Source organism: Manis javanica, chromosome 8 (genome assembly GCF_040802235.1).
Source record: "Manis javanica isolate MJ-LG chromosome 8, MJ_LKY, whole genome shotgun sequence".
NCBI lineage: Eukaryota > Metazoa > Chordata > Mammalia > Pholidota > Manidae > Manis > Manis javanica.
The window spans coordinates 81881237-81900356 of NC_133163.1; the positions used below are offsets into that span (position 1 = coordinate 81881237).

A 19120-nucleotide genomic window follows, 5' to 3' on the forward strand; every position below is an offset into this window, starting at 1 on the left:
ATTTGATAGAGGCAGGGGGACATAGGGCCACGGAGGGGCTTGTAATGTCCCAAACTTTGGGATTTACAGGGTGTATGAGGGCGGAACTGGAGCTTTCATTGGGTAGAGGGGGGTTGTCGGCTATGAGGGCCATCAGAAAGGGAGTACTGGGGGCTGTGGGAGTGGATATAGTTATGGAAACGTGGAGGAGGGAAAGGTTGTCTCGTCTTAGTGAAGGGACACTGGGGCATAACTAGGAAGGAGTGGGAGAAAGGTATGGGACTGTCTAGGATTGTGCATAAAAGGGGGGGGGGTTTAATGGGAAAATCTGTTTACCTCCTACCCCGACTATAGGAGTAATGGCTGGCATGGTAGGGCCCCGGTATTCTCGCAAGACTGAGAAGGTGGCTCTTGTATCTAGGAGGAAGGAGATGGGGCGACTGTCTACTGTTAAAGTAACCCTGGGCTCCTGTTTGGTGATGGAAATGGTCGGGCGAGAAGCCCCCAGGCCCCGTCAATCTTCTTCTGCCAGCCCCACTACGGCGGGCTTAGGATGGGGGTTGTTCGTCCAGCCTCCCCTTTGGGTGGTTGGGCAATCAGACCCCCAGTGGCCCTTTTTGTGGCATCTGGGGCATGAGATGGTAGGAGATCTGGGGGAGGGGCACGCCCTTGACCAATGTCCCTCTTTTCTACACTTGAAACAAGCTCTTGGTGGGGGCTTGTTTGTAGAGGGGCACCCAGGTTGTGGTTTTATCAGCTGTGCCAACATCTGGAAATTGGCCTGAGCCTTTTGTTTACGGTGTTCTTTCTCCTCCTCCCGCTTATGGAAGACTTTAAAGGCCACTGTTAGGATCTCAGTCTGTGGGATAGCGGGGCCCTGTTCTAACTTTTTGAGTTTAGCTTTAATGTCAGGGTAGCTTTGAGCTAGGAAGTATGTCATAAGGACATGTCTTCTTTCAGGTGTTTCTGGGTCCAGGCTGGTATGCTGTAATAGGGCTTGAGTGAGTCTAAGAACTCGGAGGGGGTTTCGTCTCTCTTTTGAATTATGTCTTGGAGCTTTTGAAAATTGACTACTTTACGAACTGCCTTTTTCAGACTTGCTATTAAGCAGGAGGCAAAAATATTTCGAGAGCAGAGACTCATGGCGGTGTTATAATCTCAGTGTGGGTCTTGTTCAGGGACAGCAGTGGGGCCAGGGGGATAGGTGGGGTCAGTCTTGTGGGTTTCGGTAGTGTGCGTTTGGGCGAAGTCTCAAACTCGTCTACGCTCTTCAGGGAGGAGAGTATTGGCCAGGAGCATGAAAATGTCATGATGTGTGAGGCTGTAAGACTGGAGGGTCCATTGAAACTCCCTGATGTATGTCGTGGGATCAGTGGAAAAGGAACTTAGGCGTTTCTCTAGTTGGGCTAAATCTCCTAAGGAGAAAGGGATGTGAACGCGCACAATGCCTTCGGATCTTGCTACTTCCTGGAGGGGGGCGATAATTTTGGGAGGCTCTTGGGACTGAGTCTGAGGGGGACTGAAGGGTTCTGGCTCAGTCTGTGGGGGAGTGACGTGGTCTAGCTGTGCCTATTCAAGCAGGTCCTGAAGTGCGGAAGGGGGGCAAAGAAAATAAAGAAAGATAAAATCAGGCTCACGTGTTGCCAGCCTGCAGCCCAGCTGCTTGCCTCTGCTGCTCTAGTTGGGCTTGAATTCATGACTCTGAGGTTAAGAGTCTCATGCTCTACTAATTGAGCTACAGTAGGGCTCCGGTTAATTGCTTATGGAATGCGTTGTTTTCTATTCTTGCCACATCGGCAAGTGGAGGAAGGGCATAGCTAGAAGCAGGGGCGGTGTTTCTACACATCTTAAGGTCTCCCTATTTTCAGAGTGAGGAGTCTTGGCAAGATATGTTTTTGTGGACAGATAACTTCTAAGGACTGCACTGGTTGTTCTCTAGCTTGTGCTTTCCCATGCTGCGTTCAGACATGGGGGGAGGTGCTTTCCTATTCTCTCTACAAACATGTGAGAAGACAAAGGCAGTCCCTAACAGGGGAGAAACAGGTGATGAGGGCAAAGACGGAGGAGGCCCCTGGGACTTAGTTAAAGGGGGGCTGAAAGGCTCAGGCTTAATCTGCAGGGAATGAAGGTGGAGGAGGTGAGATGGGGGAGGAGATGGTTGGGGAGGAAGGGAGGAGGGCTGTTGTAGGAGAAGAAGGGGAAGGGAGTGAATGGGAGGCTTCTGCGGGGGCGGCGGCTTCCAGGCTAGGAGAACTTGGGAGGGGGCGGGGGGGGGGGGGGGGAGGAGGCGGAAAGCTTCCATATAGGGAATCTCCTTCCATTTTTTCAGGCGCTGGCAGTAGTTAAAAAGATCGCGAGTGATGTTAGGATTAAGAGTTCCCCCTGCCGGCCATTGGTTGTTATTGTCTAGGGGACATGTCGGCCAATCTTGGGAGCAATATTTACGGAGAAGTTTTGGTTTTATATCAGGCATCAGGGAGAGGGTAGCCAGATGCTTAAGCAGGCATTCAAGAGGTGAACTTTCAGGGAGGGATGAGGAGGCTCCCATGGCTAAAGGACAGAGAAGGAGACAAACAGGGGAAGACAAACGGAGATCCTCGGACTGGAAGCAGACCACAAGGAGACAAAGGGCGTCCCCGATGATCCTTGGTGGTCTGCGGAAACTCGTATACAAGTCGGAATTTCTTAGGAAGTGTGGGTCGTCACCCAGACTTCCCTAAGAAGGCAGAGTGCCGGAGTCGCGAGGTACCTAGCGCTAGGCGTTTTCGACGGACAGAGCAGAAGGAGAAGGGGGGGAAAGGGAGCATTCTCATCCACAAAGGAGTCACCTCGTTTATGGCTGTTGGAGGGGGGTGCCTGAGAGTCGGCCGCAGCCGTGAAGGCCTGAGGCGGGGAGCGTTCCCTCCTCATCCCCGAGCATCAGGGCCTTGCCAGACGATCACGGTCAATGGCACTGAGATAGCTCGGAGAAGAGTGGCCCACTCCGGGGGGAAAACTTACCTAAAGGCCAGAGAGGAGTGGTGAGTGTGATGAGCCAGCGCCGGAAAAAGAGGATGAGGGCAAGCTGCTGCTGGTGTCGGGGGGAAGACGGGGCCCAGTTGGGGTGTCCCGTCTCCCGGGTTTCGGCACCAATGAAAGGAAAGGAGCGACACATAGCAGCAATTCACCGGAGAGTTCTGCTTTATTAGGGAAAGGTGCTGGGTTATATAGGAAGGGGCATGAATTGATTGAGGTGTCACTTCTACGGGGCTGGTGGCTGTTGGCTAGGTGCTGGGATTGGGAGGGGGGCGAGAGGTGATTGGGCTTCAGGTGGCGCCGGCGGGAACTGAGGACCCCCGAAGAGAAGCTGGAAGTTTGCCATCTTACTGGTGGGGATCCTTCAGATTGTGCCAACCAGCTGACGCTCTCACATTCCCCCCACTGACCTGGGAGGAACCTGTGGCCACTAGCAAAGGTGAAGCAAAAGTGGTGCTGACAGGAGCATAGCCCCAGCCAGGCCCTGGGCTGTAGGGATGCTTAAAGACACCTATTGTTAATTATTTCCTTTCTATTTCAATTTTGTTCTGAATTTAATTATTTGAATGTCAATATCTGAATACATTCTATAAAAACTTGTCCAACTTGGGGAAAATTCCAATGTGGTTAAAGAGAGAAGTGCAAACGACCTACAGTGCTCTGGGCACTATTTACCCTGACCACACCCCTGGCCTCTAGTCAGAACTGACTTTCACTTTCCAGTTCGTCCTAAAATCTCTCTAGAAAGAAGGCATCTCCCTTTCTGCCATTTTCCTCAGCTATTAGAGGAGTGCTCTCTAAAGCTTAGCCTCTCTCCCTCCTGCTGCAGTTTCACTGTTTTGTGTGTACCTTCAGAGAATCACCTTTTCAAAGCTCTTCGTGATTTCCAGAACTTTCAAGCTGACACCACAAGGCTCCTAGCGCTCTATTCTTCTAGTTTTATTCTCCTTCCCATTGAGCCTTCTCTTAGCTATCTTGGGCTTCTGTCCCTAAAGTCAAAGGAACACATTCCTTGAGAAAAGAGGGAGAGAAACAGAAGTCCTGAGCCTGAGGCAGAGACAAAAAGTAGGGAGTCTGTGGTTCAGCTTTTATGAAGTCACCCCACCTCTGTTCTGAGCCCCTAAGCTCTGATCTTGAGAATGGGCCAGAGCCACAGACCACGCACGGTATCAGGCCCCCTTATGTAACTACTGCTTACAATCACAAGGAACAAAGGGAGATTTACGAAGGGACCTGGGAACTGAGGCAAATTAGGAAGAACCATGCCAACCACAGGGGGGCACTGTATCTCCAAGGGCTTCCCTAGACTGTCAAGGATAAACAAAAGTAGGTCAGTCAAGGACAGCAGGCCCCCTCTCCGCTGCTCCCAGTAGAGAGCATCTCTCCCTCTATGGAACTTTTGGGTTTCTTATGCAGAGACATTTATCAGGGAGAGACACACACACATCACCACTCACTTCACACACCACCTCCATAACAGGCACATACATATACACCTATGTATGTACACCTAATGTAATTTTCTCCCTCTTTGAACACTACCCTGCTGGTGATACCTGTGTAGGCAAATGTGCTAAAACCTACCCTCCCTCCACAATACACAATGGCCGCTGTCCCTGCCAAAGCTGGGCTGGCTAGAGTTCTTGCCTTCTCCTCATGTTTTGTTTACCTAGCAGCTACTTGGTCCAATAATTCCACCTAGGCTGTTTCTTTTCATGGTGGGCAATGTGAGCTCTCTCTGCTGCCTGTCCTTTGGGGGTCACCTACCACCCTCACCATCAATGGCTAGCTCTAAGCCCTCTAGCCACTTACTACTCCAACCCCCTTCTGATCCTGGCCTGCTGCATTTAAAATAGACGTGGTCCTATGTGAGTGATGAAATGCTCAAGAATCAAGAACATATTCCATGCCCCACTTCCACGTCAGTGTGTCAGCACTAGACGTCAGCTGCCTTCATCCTCAGCTCACTTTCACTGAGGGAAGTGTTAGAGCCTGTGGAGTTTCTATGAAGCAGTCTAACAAATGACCCTGATACTCCATCCACAGTACTCTTGCCAATAACGCTATGAAGTGCCTTTTCATTTTTACTTCTTGTGCCCTAACAATCAGTCACAAAACATCTGAAGTCTTGATGAGTATTGTTCCTACCTGTTGAAAAGCTTTTCAGAGAACCACAAACTCAGCCTAATTAACTCCCCAAATTCTTGGATTGATGAGGGAGAATTCCTGAGAGGAAGCCCTTTTTGTTCTGACTCTCTTGGAGGAGTCTTCAGATTGAGATCAACTCTGAGCAGCCCAACCCTTCTGGTAATGTATGAAGCCTAGTCTACTGAGGATCTCAATGAACCCTCTGAAATGGAATATAGGTGATACCTACGGAGGATCCTGCAGGCAGGTGGGTCACAGATGTTGCTGGGCACTTCATTCAGCTCTCTACTTCCTTAATGTCATGATGTTGGTGACATCTCTGAAATCCTATGACATTTCTCAGTGATCCATAACTAATGATGAAGTCTCCTAAGATCTAAGTAGCTCCTCTCGCCCAAAACCTGAAAATGCTCTCAATATCAAGGATAACATCCCACTTATTGGAACAGGGGCCAGTGACATGCAGTCACATTGTGTGAAGTGCCTATGCTATATAAGCCCTCTCCCGTGGGTTAGGTCACTTTGAAGAGACACTGTGAGAGTCAGGCAAGGGAGAGGTAGGCAAGGGGCACAAGGCAGCATATCCGGACAAAGAAGAGTAGTGGTACTGATTCCTCTACAGTTTATTGTTACAGCAGAATTTGTGGGAGACAGGAGGGCACCCTCCACATACATGTAAGGCACTGTAGTCAGAGCCCCCAGGGTAGCCCTTCCCACCCCTATGCCACACCCCAAGCAACCCTGCCCCAGCTTAGCTCCCTCCCACCACCCACTCTAGACACCACCGTCTAGACAGCTACCAAAGTTAGTGCAGCCAATGGCTCCAGGCCCCTCCTACTGGCCGAGCTCCAGTCCCTCCTTGTACTTGCTCATTGCACACCACCTCCCATTCCAACTTCCATCTCACACACTGGATATTTCTGTTACATCCGGAGGACCACTAACCCCCGAGCAAGCCTCCCCTGACACACATTCACTTATGCCCACATCCTTCAGGGATCTGAAGGGTTAATGGGAAGCCAAATCAGCTTTGGTGAACAGAGCCTCAGCCCCCTACCCTTGCAATAGGATAAGTAGGGAGAGTCTGGCAGAGGCACCATGGACAAGTACAACAACCTCTTTTCCCTTCTCTACAGACACCTAGATTAGGGAGAGGGGATACATGCCCTCTCCACTTGACACCACAATATGGGAGAGGGATAATTTAGGGGTCTGGGTCCCTAAGAGATATTAGGACATCTCTCCCAGGAGCTGAGGGGAATCACAGGTTAGAGGTCAAGGTTAGGGTAGCAATCAAAGATCAAGGTTGTCTCCCCACATGATCTGCCCATCTTCCCTTGCTCACTTCAGCCCAGTGCCCTATGCACCTCCCAGGTTAGTGCTGGGGGAGGTGAGGGCTGGGTTCTACACCAGGGTAACAAGGGTCACTCAACAGGAGACCTCCATGGTGTGCCCTGGTGGCCCTGAAGGGAGAGTCCCAGACTCGCTGCTCTGGGACAAGGTGCGAGCACGGGACCGGTTGCCGTCAATAGACGCGGCACTGGTCAAGGAGGCTGTGCGAGACCGGGACAGACGAGTCATGCAGGACGAGGCCACTGTGGAGACAGAGGATGGGCAACAGTCAGAGAGGAGGTGGGAAAAGAGGCTGGCAACTCAAGTTGGATGCTTGGGTAAAGACAAGAGAGCTGAGGGTCAATGGGCTTGATTTGGAAGATGCTGGTAAATCCAGGAATTAGCTTAACATCATTCCTCCCGCTCAGGACCCATCCTTCCCCTCTGTGCAGCAATCCCTTGTCCTTATGATGTCCTCTGACCCCCATACTCACTGTAGCCCATGCCTTGCAGGAAGTACTTGAAGGCCTCAGTCAGCTTGCCTGGCTGTGCAAGTGAGATGAAGAGAGGGAGACAGTGAGGGTTAGAAGCTGAGCTGGAGTCCAAGGCCATGGCAGGTTGGGAAAGGGGTGTGTGGCAAAGGGTATAGTTCCACGGTGGCAGGGCTACTCACCTGAGTCAGCTGGGGCTGACCTCCAGAGTCGGCCATCTGTTCAGAACAGAGTCATCCAGAAAAAGTGATAGACACTTAAGTAAAATGAGCCATGCAGAGGGATCTCTCTTCTGGAGCTTTCCCACCCTACCTCCCTTAGGGTTCTTCCCCACTGCTCCAAGGCAGGACCCTGGAGGCCTAGAAGCTGAACTGGAGAGGATATATGGCTCTGGATAGGGGGCCAAGAGTCAAGCTGGGCATGGAGTGGAGTTACTGACCTTGAGGAAAGAGGTCTGCGTGGGGTCCAGTTTTGAGTTACATTCCACCTGGAGTTAGGAGGAAGCTGAATGAATGAGGTCACACTCCCTGAGGCCCTTCCCATCCAAGGGACTCAGAGACCCAGACCCCAGTTCCCTTCCTGTCAGCCGTCTACCCATTTCCTTCCTCCTGGGAACCAACATCTTATGCCCCAAGTTGCTCTCCCTGTCCCAAACAGAGCCTGCTTCTGGGCAAGATGCCCCTCTGACCACCACCCTAGGACTCCAACCCTCCCTTGCCCACCCCCAAATTCCCAACTGACCACCGCATCTTCATGGGGTGCTTGGTCTCCTACCACCAGCATCACGGGGCACCTAGAAGCAGTATCAGGGAGCACATGGTGAGCCCCCAGTACGCCCTCACCTGCCTTCTCCCAGAAGGGCAGCTAGAAAATGTCTGGTTCCAAAGAGGAAACCGCCTTCTCAACCCCACTGTTGCTATGAAGAGGGTTCAAAGGGGGAAGACCTAGAGGACAAGAAAATTCCCTGGCAATAGACTCTTCTTTTAAAGGATGTAAGCATGTAGGAAAGCTGCAGGGAGAGAGGCAAAGCTTTCTCTCTTAACGTCTTACTTGAGGGTGACGGCACCTCCCCGTTCAAGGTTCAGGTCTCGGCGGCTAGAGAGGGATTAAGAGAAGAGTAGTAATTGTATGCAGGCAGAGCTATCCATCCAAAAACTACCTCCCCTACAAGGAAGCTATCTTCCTCCCCAAAATTACAGCCAAATTCTGGTGATTGGAAGTGGAAACAAGGGGAAAGTGGCAGCAGGCCTCAAGCACAGTCCTTGGGGTCACTTGTGCCCCAGGTCCCTGGTCAGAGGACAGTGAGTGGGGAAGGAGGGTACAAGGACAGGAGATTATCTTACTTCTGGGGATCCAAGAATTGGAGGGAAGTAAGCAGAAGAAAGGGGGACAGCTCCTCACAAGTCTTCCGACCAAGTCTGTCCCACAGTGGCCCCAGATGCACATCAAATCCTGCCCTCCATGTGCGTTCACACACCACTCACTTGTTGTAGCTGTTCCAGTACAGCTCAATGTTCTCCAGGTTGGGTGCGTATGTAATGATATTTCTATACTTTTGTATCAACTCAGAATTTCCAGATAGCTCCTCCTGAAGGAACGAAGAGGGAGAAAAATAAGGTTTGGGAAGTGAAGTCCACAGTTACAGGATGAGAAGAAAGTCTTCTTCCCTCTGCAGATCCTGTCCCACCTAAGGAAGTCACCCCAAGCATTCCAGTCCCTGCTAGTCCCCTCCATTCCCTCCATCTTCTACAGCCACTTACCTGGCTGAAAAGATGTCCAAGGATCATTTCCGGAATGGAGGAGGTGAGACCTGTTAGCTGAGGAAAGGGCAGGTGAGAAAGTCAGGACATTTTGGGGAGACACGGCAAAGGGACACACTTCTTTCCTGCTCCGTCCCCCTCCTCCCTGAAGTTCACAGGCCAATCAGTTGTGTCAGTAGGGCCTAACTAGACCCACATGAGGGGGAACACCACCCTAGATCTCAGCACACAAGCCCCTCCAAACCTTGTGGGCTGCCCAATCCATCCAACCTTTGGCATTGGGATCGATGTTGATGAGGACAAGACCCTCGACAGTATCTGGATGGATAAGCTGGGGGCAGCAGAAGGAAGGACAATCAGAGGCCAGGCATGGTCTTATCCCTTCCCCACTGAGCTTCACCCACTCTTAGGCTCCATGGGGTCAGGCTGCCCACCCTTGTACGCACACCCTCTGCCCAAATACACACTAGCAAACAACCCTCTCCTAATCAGTCTGCCATGGGCCTTGGACCTGCCTTTCCTCATATGGGTGTTTTTTATTTCTTACAGCATATCGTGATAAGATGTAGGCTCCTGCTCCAACACCAACTCCAATTACTGTGGAGAAGCTGCAGAAAGGAAATACATGTCTAATGGGCCCTGGCATCCGACACTTTAGCTCTCCAGACTCCTCATTCTCCCTCCCAAGCCCACAGGCACAAAGGATATAAAAGGACCTTCCTTTCTGGGTTGCTGAAAAGGAAGGTGCCAAGGAAATAAAAATGGTAGGCAGCATGGGTCCCTGAAGCCTATACCTATATACCCAGCTCTCTCAGAAAGCTAGTGTCTTGAAAAGAAACACCCATCCACCAACCAACCAGACACTGTTTTCCTATGCAGCTCTGTGTCCACTCTCAATTCTCAGGAGCTAGTTCAACTTGTTCTGTTTTAGTGCCTGCTTCCTGGTTCCTGGTTCCTGGTGAGGAACTGGGAAGAAGGGAACTTGAAGCAAGATGTAGAAAAAGACACAACTTCTACAAGCAACAAGGAGAATGGGGGACTCAGAGCCAATGAGGTGAACCAGAGCTGCCCAGGTCTGGTGCCCAGGGAAAGCCCAGTGGAGGACGGAGCCCCAGAGCTATCAGCACTCCACATGCATGAGCAGGAGGCCTCGCTTAGCTTTCTTGCCCTCTCCCATCTCCCTCACACTCAGGGCTCCCAGTGGCCAGGTGTGTGTGTGGAGGGAGAGTGGGAGAAAAAGAGACAGGTCTGTCTGGCTTCTCAAGGATTATGTCACCCTCTCTTCCTCTCCAGCTTCCTCGGGGCCCTGCCTCAGCCTGAGGCAGGGCCATCAGAGAGCCCCTTCCCCTTCCTTTCCTCCATCTATTATGCTACTCTGCTGACTCAGGTCAGTTTTCCAAAGCCAGCCCCTTTTCCTTTCAACAATAAGGTACAATCATGGAGGAAGGATCTCTCAACACCAGAGATCTAAACTCGCCCAGGAACCTTGGTAGACATAGGCTTTCTAAGAGCCACCTTCTGCTCTGGTCTTGGGGGTCCCCAGGACTCTCACTTTAAGTACTGCAGGATGCAAGGAATCATGTCTGCAAGCTGGTCCAGAGACGGGTACTGGTACCTGCAGAGGAGTGCCCCGGTAAGGAAAATGCCTGCACCCACTGTCCCACCTCGGGTCTCCCAGCATCCCCACTGCTCCCCCTCGCTCCAATCTCCCACCACCACCGCCACCTGCCCTGTGCCTCACAGTCTGGTGAGGGGAAGGAGCTAATTCTCACCCCAAAGGGAACACTGGAGCCCCCTCTTCCATTCCAGGGGCATCCACATGAACCCGCACGAAGTTCTGAATAATTTCCTGCATATCCCCGAATTGAAACAGTGGCTGGAAGCAAGACTTATCTAAAGAGAACCCCCACCGCCCAAACAGCAGAATCAGACAGAATGTCCCCAAGTCAAAACCCACCCTCTTTCTTTCATTCCACAGTCAGAGGAGAGAATTCTCCCCTCCCACCACACGGCTCCCTTCCTGCCCATGCTGATCCTACCGGACACTGGGGTCTTACCCTCCCTCCTCTGCCCAGCCTCTTCCCATAACAGAGCACAAGGGGAAGAGAAGGTCCTTACAGTTGAGGCCCACATCATGGTAGGTGAGAATCGCTGGGCGTTTGGGTTTGGGGGTGCCATAGACAGTGAAAGTGACAGAGCCATAAGGTGTCTCCACAGAGTGAGTCTGTAGGAAAACAAGTCACCATCAGGTGGGAGTTAGACTGAGTAGAAAAAAGGCCAGGGAAGGACTCCACAGAAGCTGGGGAGGGGAGGTGGGAGCAGGGCAAAGAGAGGAGAAAGGAACAAGAAAAATGGGATCAGCAAGAATGTCATATAGGTAAATAAGACAGTGAAAGATGATTTGGAAAAGAATAATGGGGACTGGAGAGCACCAAGAACTCTAAGGACGGAGGGGAAAGGAGGGAAGGGGACAGATGGAAAGGGAGAGGCCTGGAATAGGAAGGAAGGGGGTAGAGAGCCAAGAAGAGCCAGGTGGTGGCCCTCCCCCTACTGGGGACAAGGACAGCCCCTCCCACCCTGGGAGCACCCAAGCTGTTACCTGTCCCCGGTCCAGGAGGATTCGGGCAGCTAACTCGGCCTCCTGGAGAGGGACACACACACACAAATACACACAACCACGTAGAGTCACAGATGGAGAGACAGGCACGGATAAAGAGAGGCAGGTGAAGACACCAACAGAGACCCAAGACAAAGAGATGACAAAAAGAGACATGAAGAGGATGAAGGTTAGTTTAATGACAGGACAAAGGCCTGGACTCCCAATTATGTAACAGGAGAAAGAAACGGGTACAGGTGGAGAAAGCAGGGGTGTGGGTTAGAATGAGATCACGGATTTGGGGAGGCAGGAGGCAAGGGAATGCTTGGAGATCTGGGATTTGGGGCTGGAAGTCAGAGGGTCTCTGATAACCTTGGCCACCTGGGGTGTCTGCCCTGGCAACAGCGGCTTCTCCTCTGTGATCTGTACCTCCTGCAGTTCCGCCATGGTGGCCTGGCAGGGTGAGGAAATACAAACACTGGAGAGGTTGCCTCCACACCCCACATCTCAAATACCTGGATTCATTTCTCAGCACAAGACTAAGTGAGATGCTGAAGAATACTCCAGAACCTAGAGAGAACCTTTCCTGCCCCCAGATCCATGATCAGGCCGCTGGGGAGGGAGGCTGTCAAAGAGGAATCAAGACACCACTTCTCTATGGACTAGCCACCCCCACTACTGCCCTCAGACCCCGCACCTCCAGACACCCCTCCCCTATCCTGGATGGAGATACTAGGGTGGGGCAGCAGTGCAGCAACAGTTTCCCAGACTATATTTAGGGGCCATCCACATTCCCAGTTAGGTAGGAGGAAGCTCATGGCCCAGTGACTGGGTACTCCAAAGACACTAAGAGACAGGGCAGTAAGAATTCCTAATTGGCTGTGACTTTCAACTAAAGCCCCAAGGTCAGAGGTGAAAGGGAAAGGGGCTACAAATGACCCTAGTAACATGATAATGGGCGGGGTGGGAGGGGGGGGGCCTCTGCTACTGATTGACCCAATGCATCCCTTTCTCCCAAAACGCTCCCTCGCAGCTATGAATAAATTAGCATACATTCAACATCTTGGAGGGGTGGGAGGAGCAGAGCACCAGGGCAGACCTGCACGGTAAGAGCCTGCAGCCTGGGGGTGGAGTCACTTACTGGGTTCCTATTGGCTGACGCAGAGGGGTTGGGGTCAGGGTTCTCCTTGCTGGCTCTGGGGTCTGAGAAAACAAGGCAATGAGGTGAACGACATGGGAGACAGACCCTGGGTCTTTTAGGGACAGAAAGTCTCAGCCAAGACCTAGAGTACCTGGGTCACAACACTCCGCAGGTCACTAACCCTCCCTAATCTGTACCCCGGAGTCCAACGAACATGTCTTCTCTAGGCTTCAACCAGAATCAATACATGTTGGAGGGGCCTACGGGGCAACACGGAGAGCAGGTATCAGTCCAGGCTTGGGGGAGGGGAGAAGGCAGTGCTGATGCGGAGGAAAGAGCGGCAAGTGTCAGGAACCTCTGGATTCCAGTTCCGGCTCTGCTGTTGCGGTGTGACCTTGGCCCAGTCAGTTACTACTCTTGGCCTCAATTTCCTATTTGCAAACTAGAAGTGGGGACTAAGGGATCCCCATGATTTTTGACAGCTGTCGAGTAAGATGAGGGTAGTTCACTGAGGTTGTTTCCCTCCAGCATTTAAAAACAATTTGAAAAGCCTCCTGCCTTCTCTTCTCTCCTCCATCCAGTCCTGGTGTGGGTCTCGCTAGTGGAGAAAGGGATTGGGAGGGGTGCGAGTGGACTGGGAGGGGGCGGTCCCACAATCTCCGCCCAGCCTCCCCCCGCCCGCCCACGTCCCGCCAGGGCTGAGCGCCAGCTGGGGAAGGATTGTAGGACGGATGGGACTGGCCGGGCCCAGCACCCGAGACGTGTCCCTACGAATCCCTACACTGCCCCGCCGCGTGGGAACAGAAGCCGTCGCGCGGCAGGCGCGGAGAGCCCTAGACCCTGGACACAACCTCGCACACGCCCCAAACACGCCCTGCTGCTCGCGGAGCCTCCGCCTTTGTGCTCAGCAGCCCCGGCGCTCCCTGCTCGCGTGCCCCTTCCCGCGAGCGGCCAGCCCCGGAGGAGTGTGATCAAACCGCCCACCCGCCCGGCCGCCGCCATTCCGCCTCTGCGGCCCCTCACCTGCCCCTCCCCCTACCTGCTGCCGCCACGGCCGCTTCCACCTTCACTTGCCTTTGACTCTCCGGCCCTCCCGGCTCTGACTCCCCGCAGACCCGCCCCCGGCCCGCCCACCGACAGACAGCTCCCTGCAGATCCGCCCCAGAACCCCAGTAAACACGCCCCCCCCTCTTCCCCGCCCAGGCTGTCTGCCCCTCAGGGAGGGGCTGTGCTGGGGACGAGGCGGGACAGGACTCAGGGAAAGCAAACTGCCGGGAGCGTCCAGGCTGCGCTCACTCTCCCCACAGCACCCGCCTCCCCCCGAACGGGTCTGTTATGGGGTGTGTGTGGGGATCCCCACGCCGGCCCTCAACATCGCCCCCACCCGTGACCTGGATCTGCCTCTTTCTCTGTGACTCCTTCCTTCGCCCCCAGACTCACTAGTGGGGAGGGTAGGCGGGAGAGGGACCCAGGTTGCTGACACCCCACGATTTTGACTCAGCCCGTCCGGAAACAGAGAACTAGGTTAAGGAGGGTGGAGAAGGGCGGGGATCTTGGCTGAGGAAGCAAGGGTCTCGCCCGAGGGGAGGGGCAGGGTGAACCCGCACCGGCTAGGGTGGGGAGAGGGTCGAGGACGCAGGAGTTACAGCTGTGGAGCGCCCAGGGTCCTGGTACCTCCTCTCTGCTGCGTCCCGAAGCCTGCTCTCCGGCTGCTCCGTGAGAAGCTGGAAAACAAGGCGGGGGCTAAGGGGGAGGGCGGGGAATGCGGGGGCCCGCTATAAATAGAGGGAGATCGCAGGAGCCGGGGAGGGAGGATGGCCAACGGGGACTCCTGGGTCAAGGCCCCAAGGGTGGGGGCGAAGGAGGGGCCAGGGACCCCCAGGGGCTCTGACTCTTGGGTAAACAGGCGCGAGGGCGGAGTTAACTCCGCGGGGGTGGAGTGGAGGCTCGGGGAGGACGCTGTGTCCCGGGCTGGAAACCAAGAGACCCTGTGGCTTCAGCGCTAACTCCTCCTAGTTGGGACCAAAGAAGGAGAGTGAGACCAGTTCGGCCCAGCTGAATTGCAGTGCCCAGGTTATGTTTTTTCCGGGACTGCTGCGCCTCTCTCAGGGCCTGAGAGTGTTTGAATGTCCTAGATTCCTCACTCACCCAGGCCTTCCAGCACCTTATGCACCCTCCATGTGCCCCTAAGAGGAAGGCCACCAGGAACAGGATAGTTATGTGGCTAAGGGGATTCGAAGTTGGTTTAAGCAAAAGGAAACCAGACTGAATTTCTCCCCACCTGCACCCCTTCAGCTCTCCTCCCACCAGGGTCCCCACCCCATCCTCCTTCAGCTTGGTTCCTGAGTTGCCATTTCGCGGGGGCTGGGCACCAAGCCAGTTGGAAACAGTGGCCAGTGGAACTGGAGCTGCCAACCCTGCAACACCAGCACAGACTGCCCCCCCAAGACCCCCAAATTGCCCTCCCTCCCGCCTGGGAACCAACCCCACCACCACCCTCAACACCCACAATCCCCTCCCATCCAAGGAACATCAATGCGCCTTTCATCCCAACTTGGCAGGGTTTTTTGGAAAAAAGGAGGGGCCAAGGGGGAGGAGGTGACCAGGGTAGGAGAACTGGTCAGGATCAAACCTAGCTTTCAATAACCCCAAATCTAAAGGGCCGCCTTACATCCCCCAATTTGGAGCATCTACGTTTTCCTCTATTTCCTCTCCCCACTCCTCTCATAATTATTTTCCCAGAAACTGGCATAGAAGCTGGGCACTCTGGCCCCTCCTCTAGCCCTCTTTCCCTTTCCCCTCTGGGTGCCAGTTTAACACACTCCTGGGCAAGGAAATGCCTGCTGGGATTAGGATCTTCAATAAAGATGCCTAGGACAGGAGAGAGATCTCAGCAACGCTGCTGGAGCTGAGGGAGAAATAATGCCTGGAGTGAGAGCTTTTGCCCATAGTCTTCTCTTATGTGTCTAAAGTAGTCTTACTTGGAGTGGGGGAGGGAAGGACCTGGAGGTTCCAGTATCTATATTCGTCTCTGGGTCAGGATGACTCAGGGAGAACCTGATAAGGGGCCTGTGCAAGGGCGTGGGACAGGCAGGAGATGGGAAATTTCCACTTGGATATCTTTGCTTCCTAGGCCTAGGGGTCTCAGCCTCTTGCAGGCAGAAATGAGGCTGCTTCTGCCCTAAGATGGGATTCCTCTCTGTTAAAGCAGGTCCCAGTCCAGCCCAAATGTAAGTGACCCAACAAGGATCATCTCACTCTCCTGAACCTCCTTCTCTTGGGTCAGAAGCAGCTTCAAATTATACCTTCAACTAAGAGACAGCTTAAAATACTACGTGCAAGCCGCTGTAGAAATGGAATTCAAAGCAGTGTGATGTCTAGGCATCCCCTCTAGAAGCTTATGATCAAGTAGTTTGAGAGAATGTATAAGGATTAAAAAAGTTAAGAAAAGTTATGTGTATATAGATTAATTGTTTAGATAATAAGTCCTATGGCAATAGTTCCTGATACTTCCCAAGTAGAACACAAGAGCATTCCTTCCTACATGACAGTTTTAATATCCATTGATGGAGACAAACCATGAATTCAGCCGTACTTTCAAATAAGTTTGTATAGTATTCTGATAATCACAACATATATATATATACACACACACACACATGTGCAAAGAGTATTTTTATTCAGTTGACAGTCATCTGTGTCCACGTAGATTTCAGGACTTGGCAATAATTCAGGAAACCTCACACCAGGAGGCTGCAGTCATAGAGTATTTGAATGGGAGAGTAGCATTCTCTTCAAGAAGAGAGCATGAGGGAAAGTTGGGGGAAAGAAATAGACAAGTTACTTCAAAGAATTGAACAGTAGCTACTGCATACAAGGTATATTATTATTCCATTGGGGGATAATACCCATATATTATTGCCCAATCCTATAAAGTAAGTATTGTGTCCTCACTGTACAGATAAGCAAACTGAAGCTCATAGATGTTTGGTGATTTTCCCAAAGCCAACCAGCTAGTAAAAATGACACTATCTAGGACACAAGTGCCTACCCAGATCCATTCTACTCCAAGGCTATGCTCTTTCCACTGCAAGGTAGCTTCTCAAGCTATATAATGATCAAGGTAGCCTGTCAAGCATACTGTGCCCCAGATGAACAATAAGGTTGATGAGAGGTGGATGGTGTTTGGTAAAGTAGGTTGGGGCCAAGTGTGAAGGTCTTTGAATGACAGGCAAAAATGTTTGAAACAGAAGACTCATAGAGTGTTCTTGAGCAGAAGGAATGGATAAAAATTAATTTTGTGAACATTAACCTGGTGGGTGGGGTAATAGAGATGGATTATGGGGTGGGTAGGGGTAAAGCATTTGACATGGGAAAGATGCCATTTAAAAGCCAGGGTGATCAAGTAGATATGAGATGACAAGGACTTGAATAAGTATGGGAGTTATAAGAATGAAAGAAAGGAGTGGATTTGTAAGACAAGGGGGGAAAAATGTAGGAATAGCAAATAGGGCTGATTAGATGGGAAGGGGAGGGAAGTCACCAATCTAGTTTCTCTATTTTAGGATCCCAGAAGTTTTTGCTATGGGTTAGAGTGGAAGGCAATTTAAGTAGGACCCAGAGGACTGGGTGAAGCTGGACTGGAATGATGAGGGAAGTTTGATCATCTGGAGAGATCAGAAGGTTGACAATTTGCTCAATGCAGCATGCAAGGTAGGGAAACTAAAGGATCCCTCTCCCAAAGATTAGGACTATTGCTGGGGCTGGAGGTGATGTCACATAAACACTGCTGAGGTCATAGAAGCCTCTCTCCCTTCACCTCAGGCTTCCCAGCCAGTTGACTCCCACATAGCTGCACACTTATCTAGAGAGGACACCATTCAGATGCTCTAAGGTACACAGAAGTGGTGGGGAAGTGGGTGGTGGTGGTGATTGTTCAGTCTGTAGGGTCCACACTAGTGTCCCGAGTGCTGGGACCCCCAAGGCTTCCCCACTACTGTCCTTCTCCAGCTCCAGTAGACCATGGCATCAGAAGCAGAGAAAACATTCCAGCGGTTTGCTGTCTTCGGAGAATCATCAAGCAGGGGCAATGAAATGAACAACAAGAACTTCTCCAAACTGTGCAAAGACTGTGGCATCATGGATGGCAAGATGGTCACCTCCACTGATGTGGACATTGTATTCAGCAAAGTCAAGTAAGGGACCAAAGGTGGGAGTGGGGTTGGTGACTAGAACAAACAGGGTAGTGAAACATGAAAGGATTCACGTGGTGGAACATTTCTGTTGGGTCTACTTAGCATCTCCTGGGGCTGTGCTATTCCCTGTCCTCAAGACATTCAGTGTCAAGAGGCCAAGTCTGAGTCAGGGGAGCATTGGACCTTGAAAGGTGAGCAGTTCATTTTCCAGAGTTCCTGGATTTCTGTCTGACTTACCAGGATCAAGAATGCCCGAACCATCACATTCCAGCAGTTTCAAGAGGCAATGAAGGAACTGGGCCAGAAGCTGTTCAAGGGGAAGAACCCAGAAGAAGCCCTGGAGAGCATCTATAAACTCATGGAGGGCAAGGATCCAGCTACCTCTGGTGTTACTGTGAGTGACACTCTGTATCCCTGACCCCTGAGCCTACTTCCCAAATCGCTGCTGCCCGCATCTCCCCTCCCCCTTCCACCATCCCTAACCCCTGCCAGCAGTGATACTAGTGGTGTTGGAAGGGACTTTAGAGGTCATCTAGTTATTTCAAAGGTGAGGAAACTGTGGCCTAGAGAGAAGTAACTTGCCCATTGTCCATAGCTATTTCAAGGCTAAAATTCAGACTCATTTCCAAGTGTCCAGTCCAATATCTGAGCAAACACCTAAGGCCTGGTGGCTTCTGGGGCACACTGGATGTAGAGAACTTGGTACCTGATCTCCACTCTTCTTTCTTATGTAAGGGCCATCTCTGACCTCCAGCTCTCACCACCCTCTGCTCCCTGTTTGTCCCCTCTCTACTTAAAGTGCTTTCTACTCCAGGTCTCAAGTAGGGCTTTCCCAGTAAGACCCAGTATATTGGGTCTCGGGTTGAAGTCCTCTGGCTACAACCTGGTCAAAACAACTCTTCTGGAAGCAGAAAAAATCTATACCCCTCACCCCCATTCATTCCCATACACCAGATTCCTCCTCCCTCATGGGTGGACAGCTCTTGCCTTAGCTCCTACCCGCAGCTGCCTCTGGGCCTTAAGAAAGCACCAGACCCAAGGTAGAGCTGGAGCTCTGTGCACTAGCAGAATCAAAGGCCATGCCTAGAGAAGGATGTGACAGTGGAGGAGAGGGATCACACAATTGTCTTCTGGCTTGCAGAAAACAAGCACAGTGGGTGGGGTGAGCAGACTGACAGACACCAGTCAGTACACTGGTACCCATAAGGAGCGCTTCGATGAGAGTGGCAAGGGAAAAGGCATCACGGGCCGGAAAGACATGACTGATGGCTCAGGCTACGTGAGTGGCTACAAAGGCGCTGGCACCTACGATAAGAAGAGTGGCAACTAGGGAGGAGCCTCATCTTAGCCCGCCATCCTGTGACCCTGCATCTTTCACACCAGAGAGCTTGGGAAACAATAAACATCTCTGTGTGCTGCAGTTGACAAGCTCTGTCTTCCACCGGGGTGAGGGATGGATGGGC

The 19120-nt window shown here is 52.1% G+C and overlaps 2 protein-coding genes across 15 annotated transcripts; one reads left to right on the forward strand and one right to left on the reverse strand.

The window, feature by feature from the left end:
* Window positions 1–5741: 5741 nt before the first annotated feature.
* NDRG2 (NDRG family member 2) lies at window positions 5742–14256 on the reverse strand. Of its 12 annotated transcripts, none has more exons than XM_017649033.3 (18): window positions 14137–14253; window positions 12614–12722; window positions 12463–12524; window positions 11694–11774; window positions 11325–11366; window positions 10844–10949; window positions 10498–10618; window positions 10278–10340; window positions 9273–9333; window positions 8970–9056; window positions 8726–8782; window positions 8450–8553; window positions 8016–8060; window positions 7707–7758; window positions 7405–7452; window positions 7148–7183; window positions 6969–7020; window positions 5742–6737 (listed from the first exon to the last, which is right to left on the reverse strand). In XM_017649033.3, exons 4-18 carry the CDS (start codon window positions 11766–11768, stop codon window positions 6571–6573), a joined length of 1116 nt encoding a protein of 371 aa, XP_017504522.1. In that variant the 5' UTR covers window positions 11769–11774; window positions 12463–12524; window positions 12614–12722; window positions 14137–14253; the 3' UTR covers window positions 5742–6570. The 12 variants fall into 12 exon arrangements, with proteins under 12 accessions (XP_017504522.1, XP_017504521.1, XP_017504523.1 ...); XM_017649032.3 differs by having other exon boundaries at window positions 14070–14199; XM_017649034.3 differs by lacking the exon at window positions 14137–14253 and adding an exon at window positions 13502–13590.
* Window positions 11382–19088, forward strand: TPPP2 (tubulin polymerization promoting protein family member 2). Of its 3 annotated transcripts, XM_017649046.3 has the most exons (5): window positions 17029–17175; window positions 17287–17356; window positions 17473–17657; window positions 17898–18051; window positions 18799–19085. In XM_017649046.3, the coding sequence occupies exons 3-5, from the start codon at window positions 17485–17487 to the stop codon at window positions 18985–18987; spliced, it is 516 nt and encodes a 171-aa protein (XP_017504535.1). In that variant the 5' UTR covers window positions 17029–17175; window positions 17287–17356; window positions 17473–17484; the 3' UTR covers window positions 18988–19085. The 3 variants fall into 3 exon arrangements, with proteins under 3 accessions (XP_017504534.1, XP_017504535.1, XP_073067667.1); XM_017649045.3 differs by lacking the exons at window positions 17029–17175; window positions 17287–17356 and adding an exon at window positions 11382–11511 and having other exon boundaries at window positions 18799–19088; XM_073211566.1 differs by lacking the exon at window positions 17287–17356 and having other exon boundaries at window positions 17039–17175; window positions 18799–19088.
* Window positions 19089–19120: the final 32 nt, after the last annotated feature.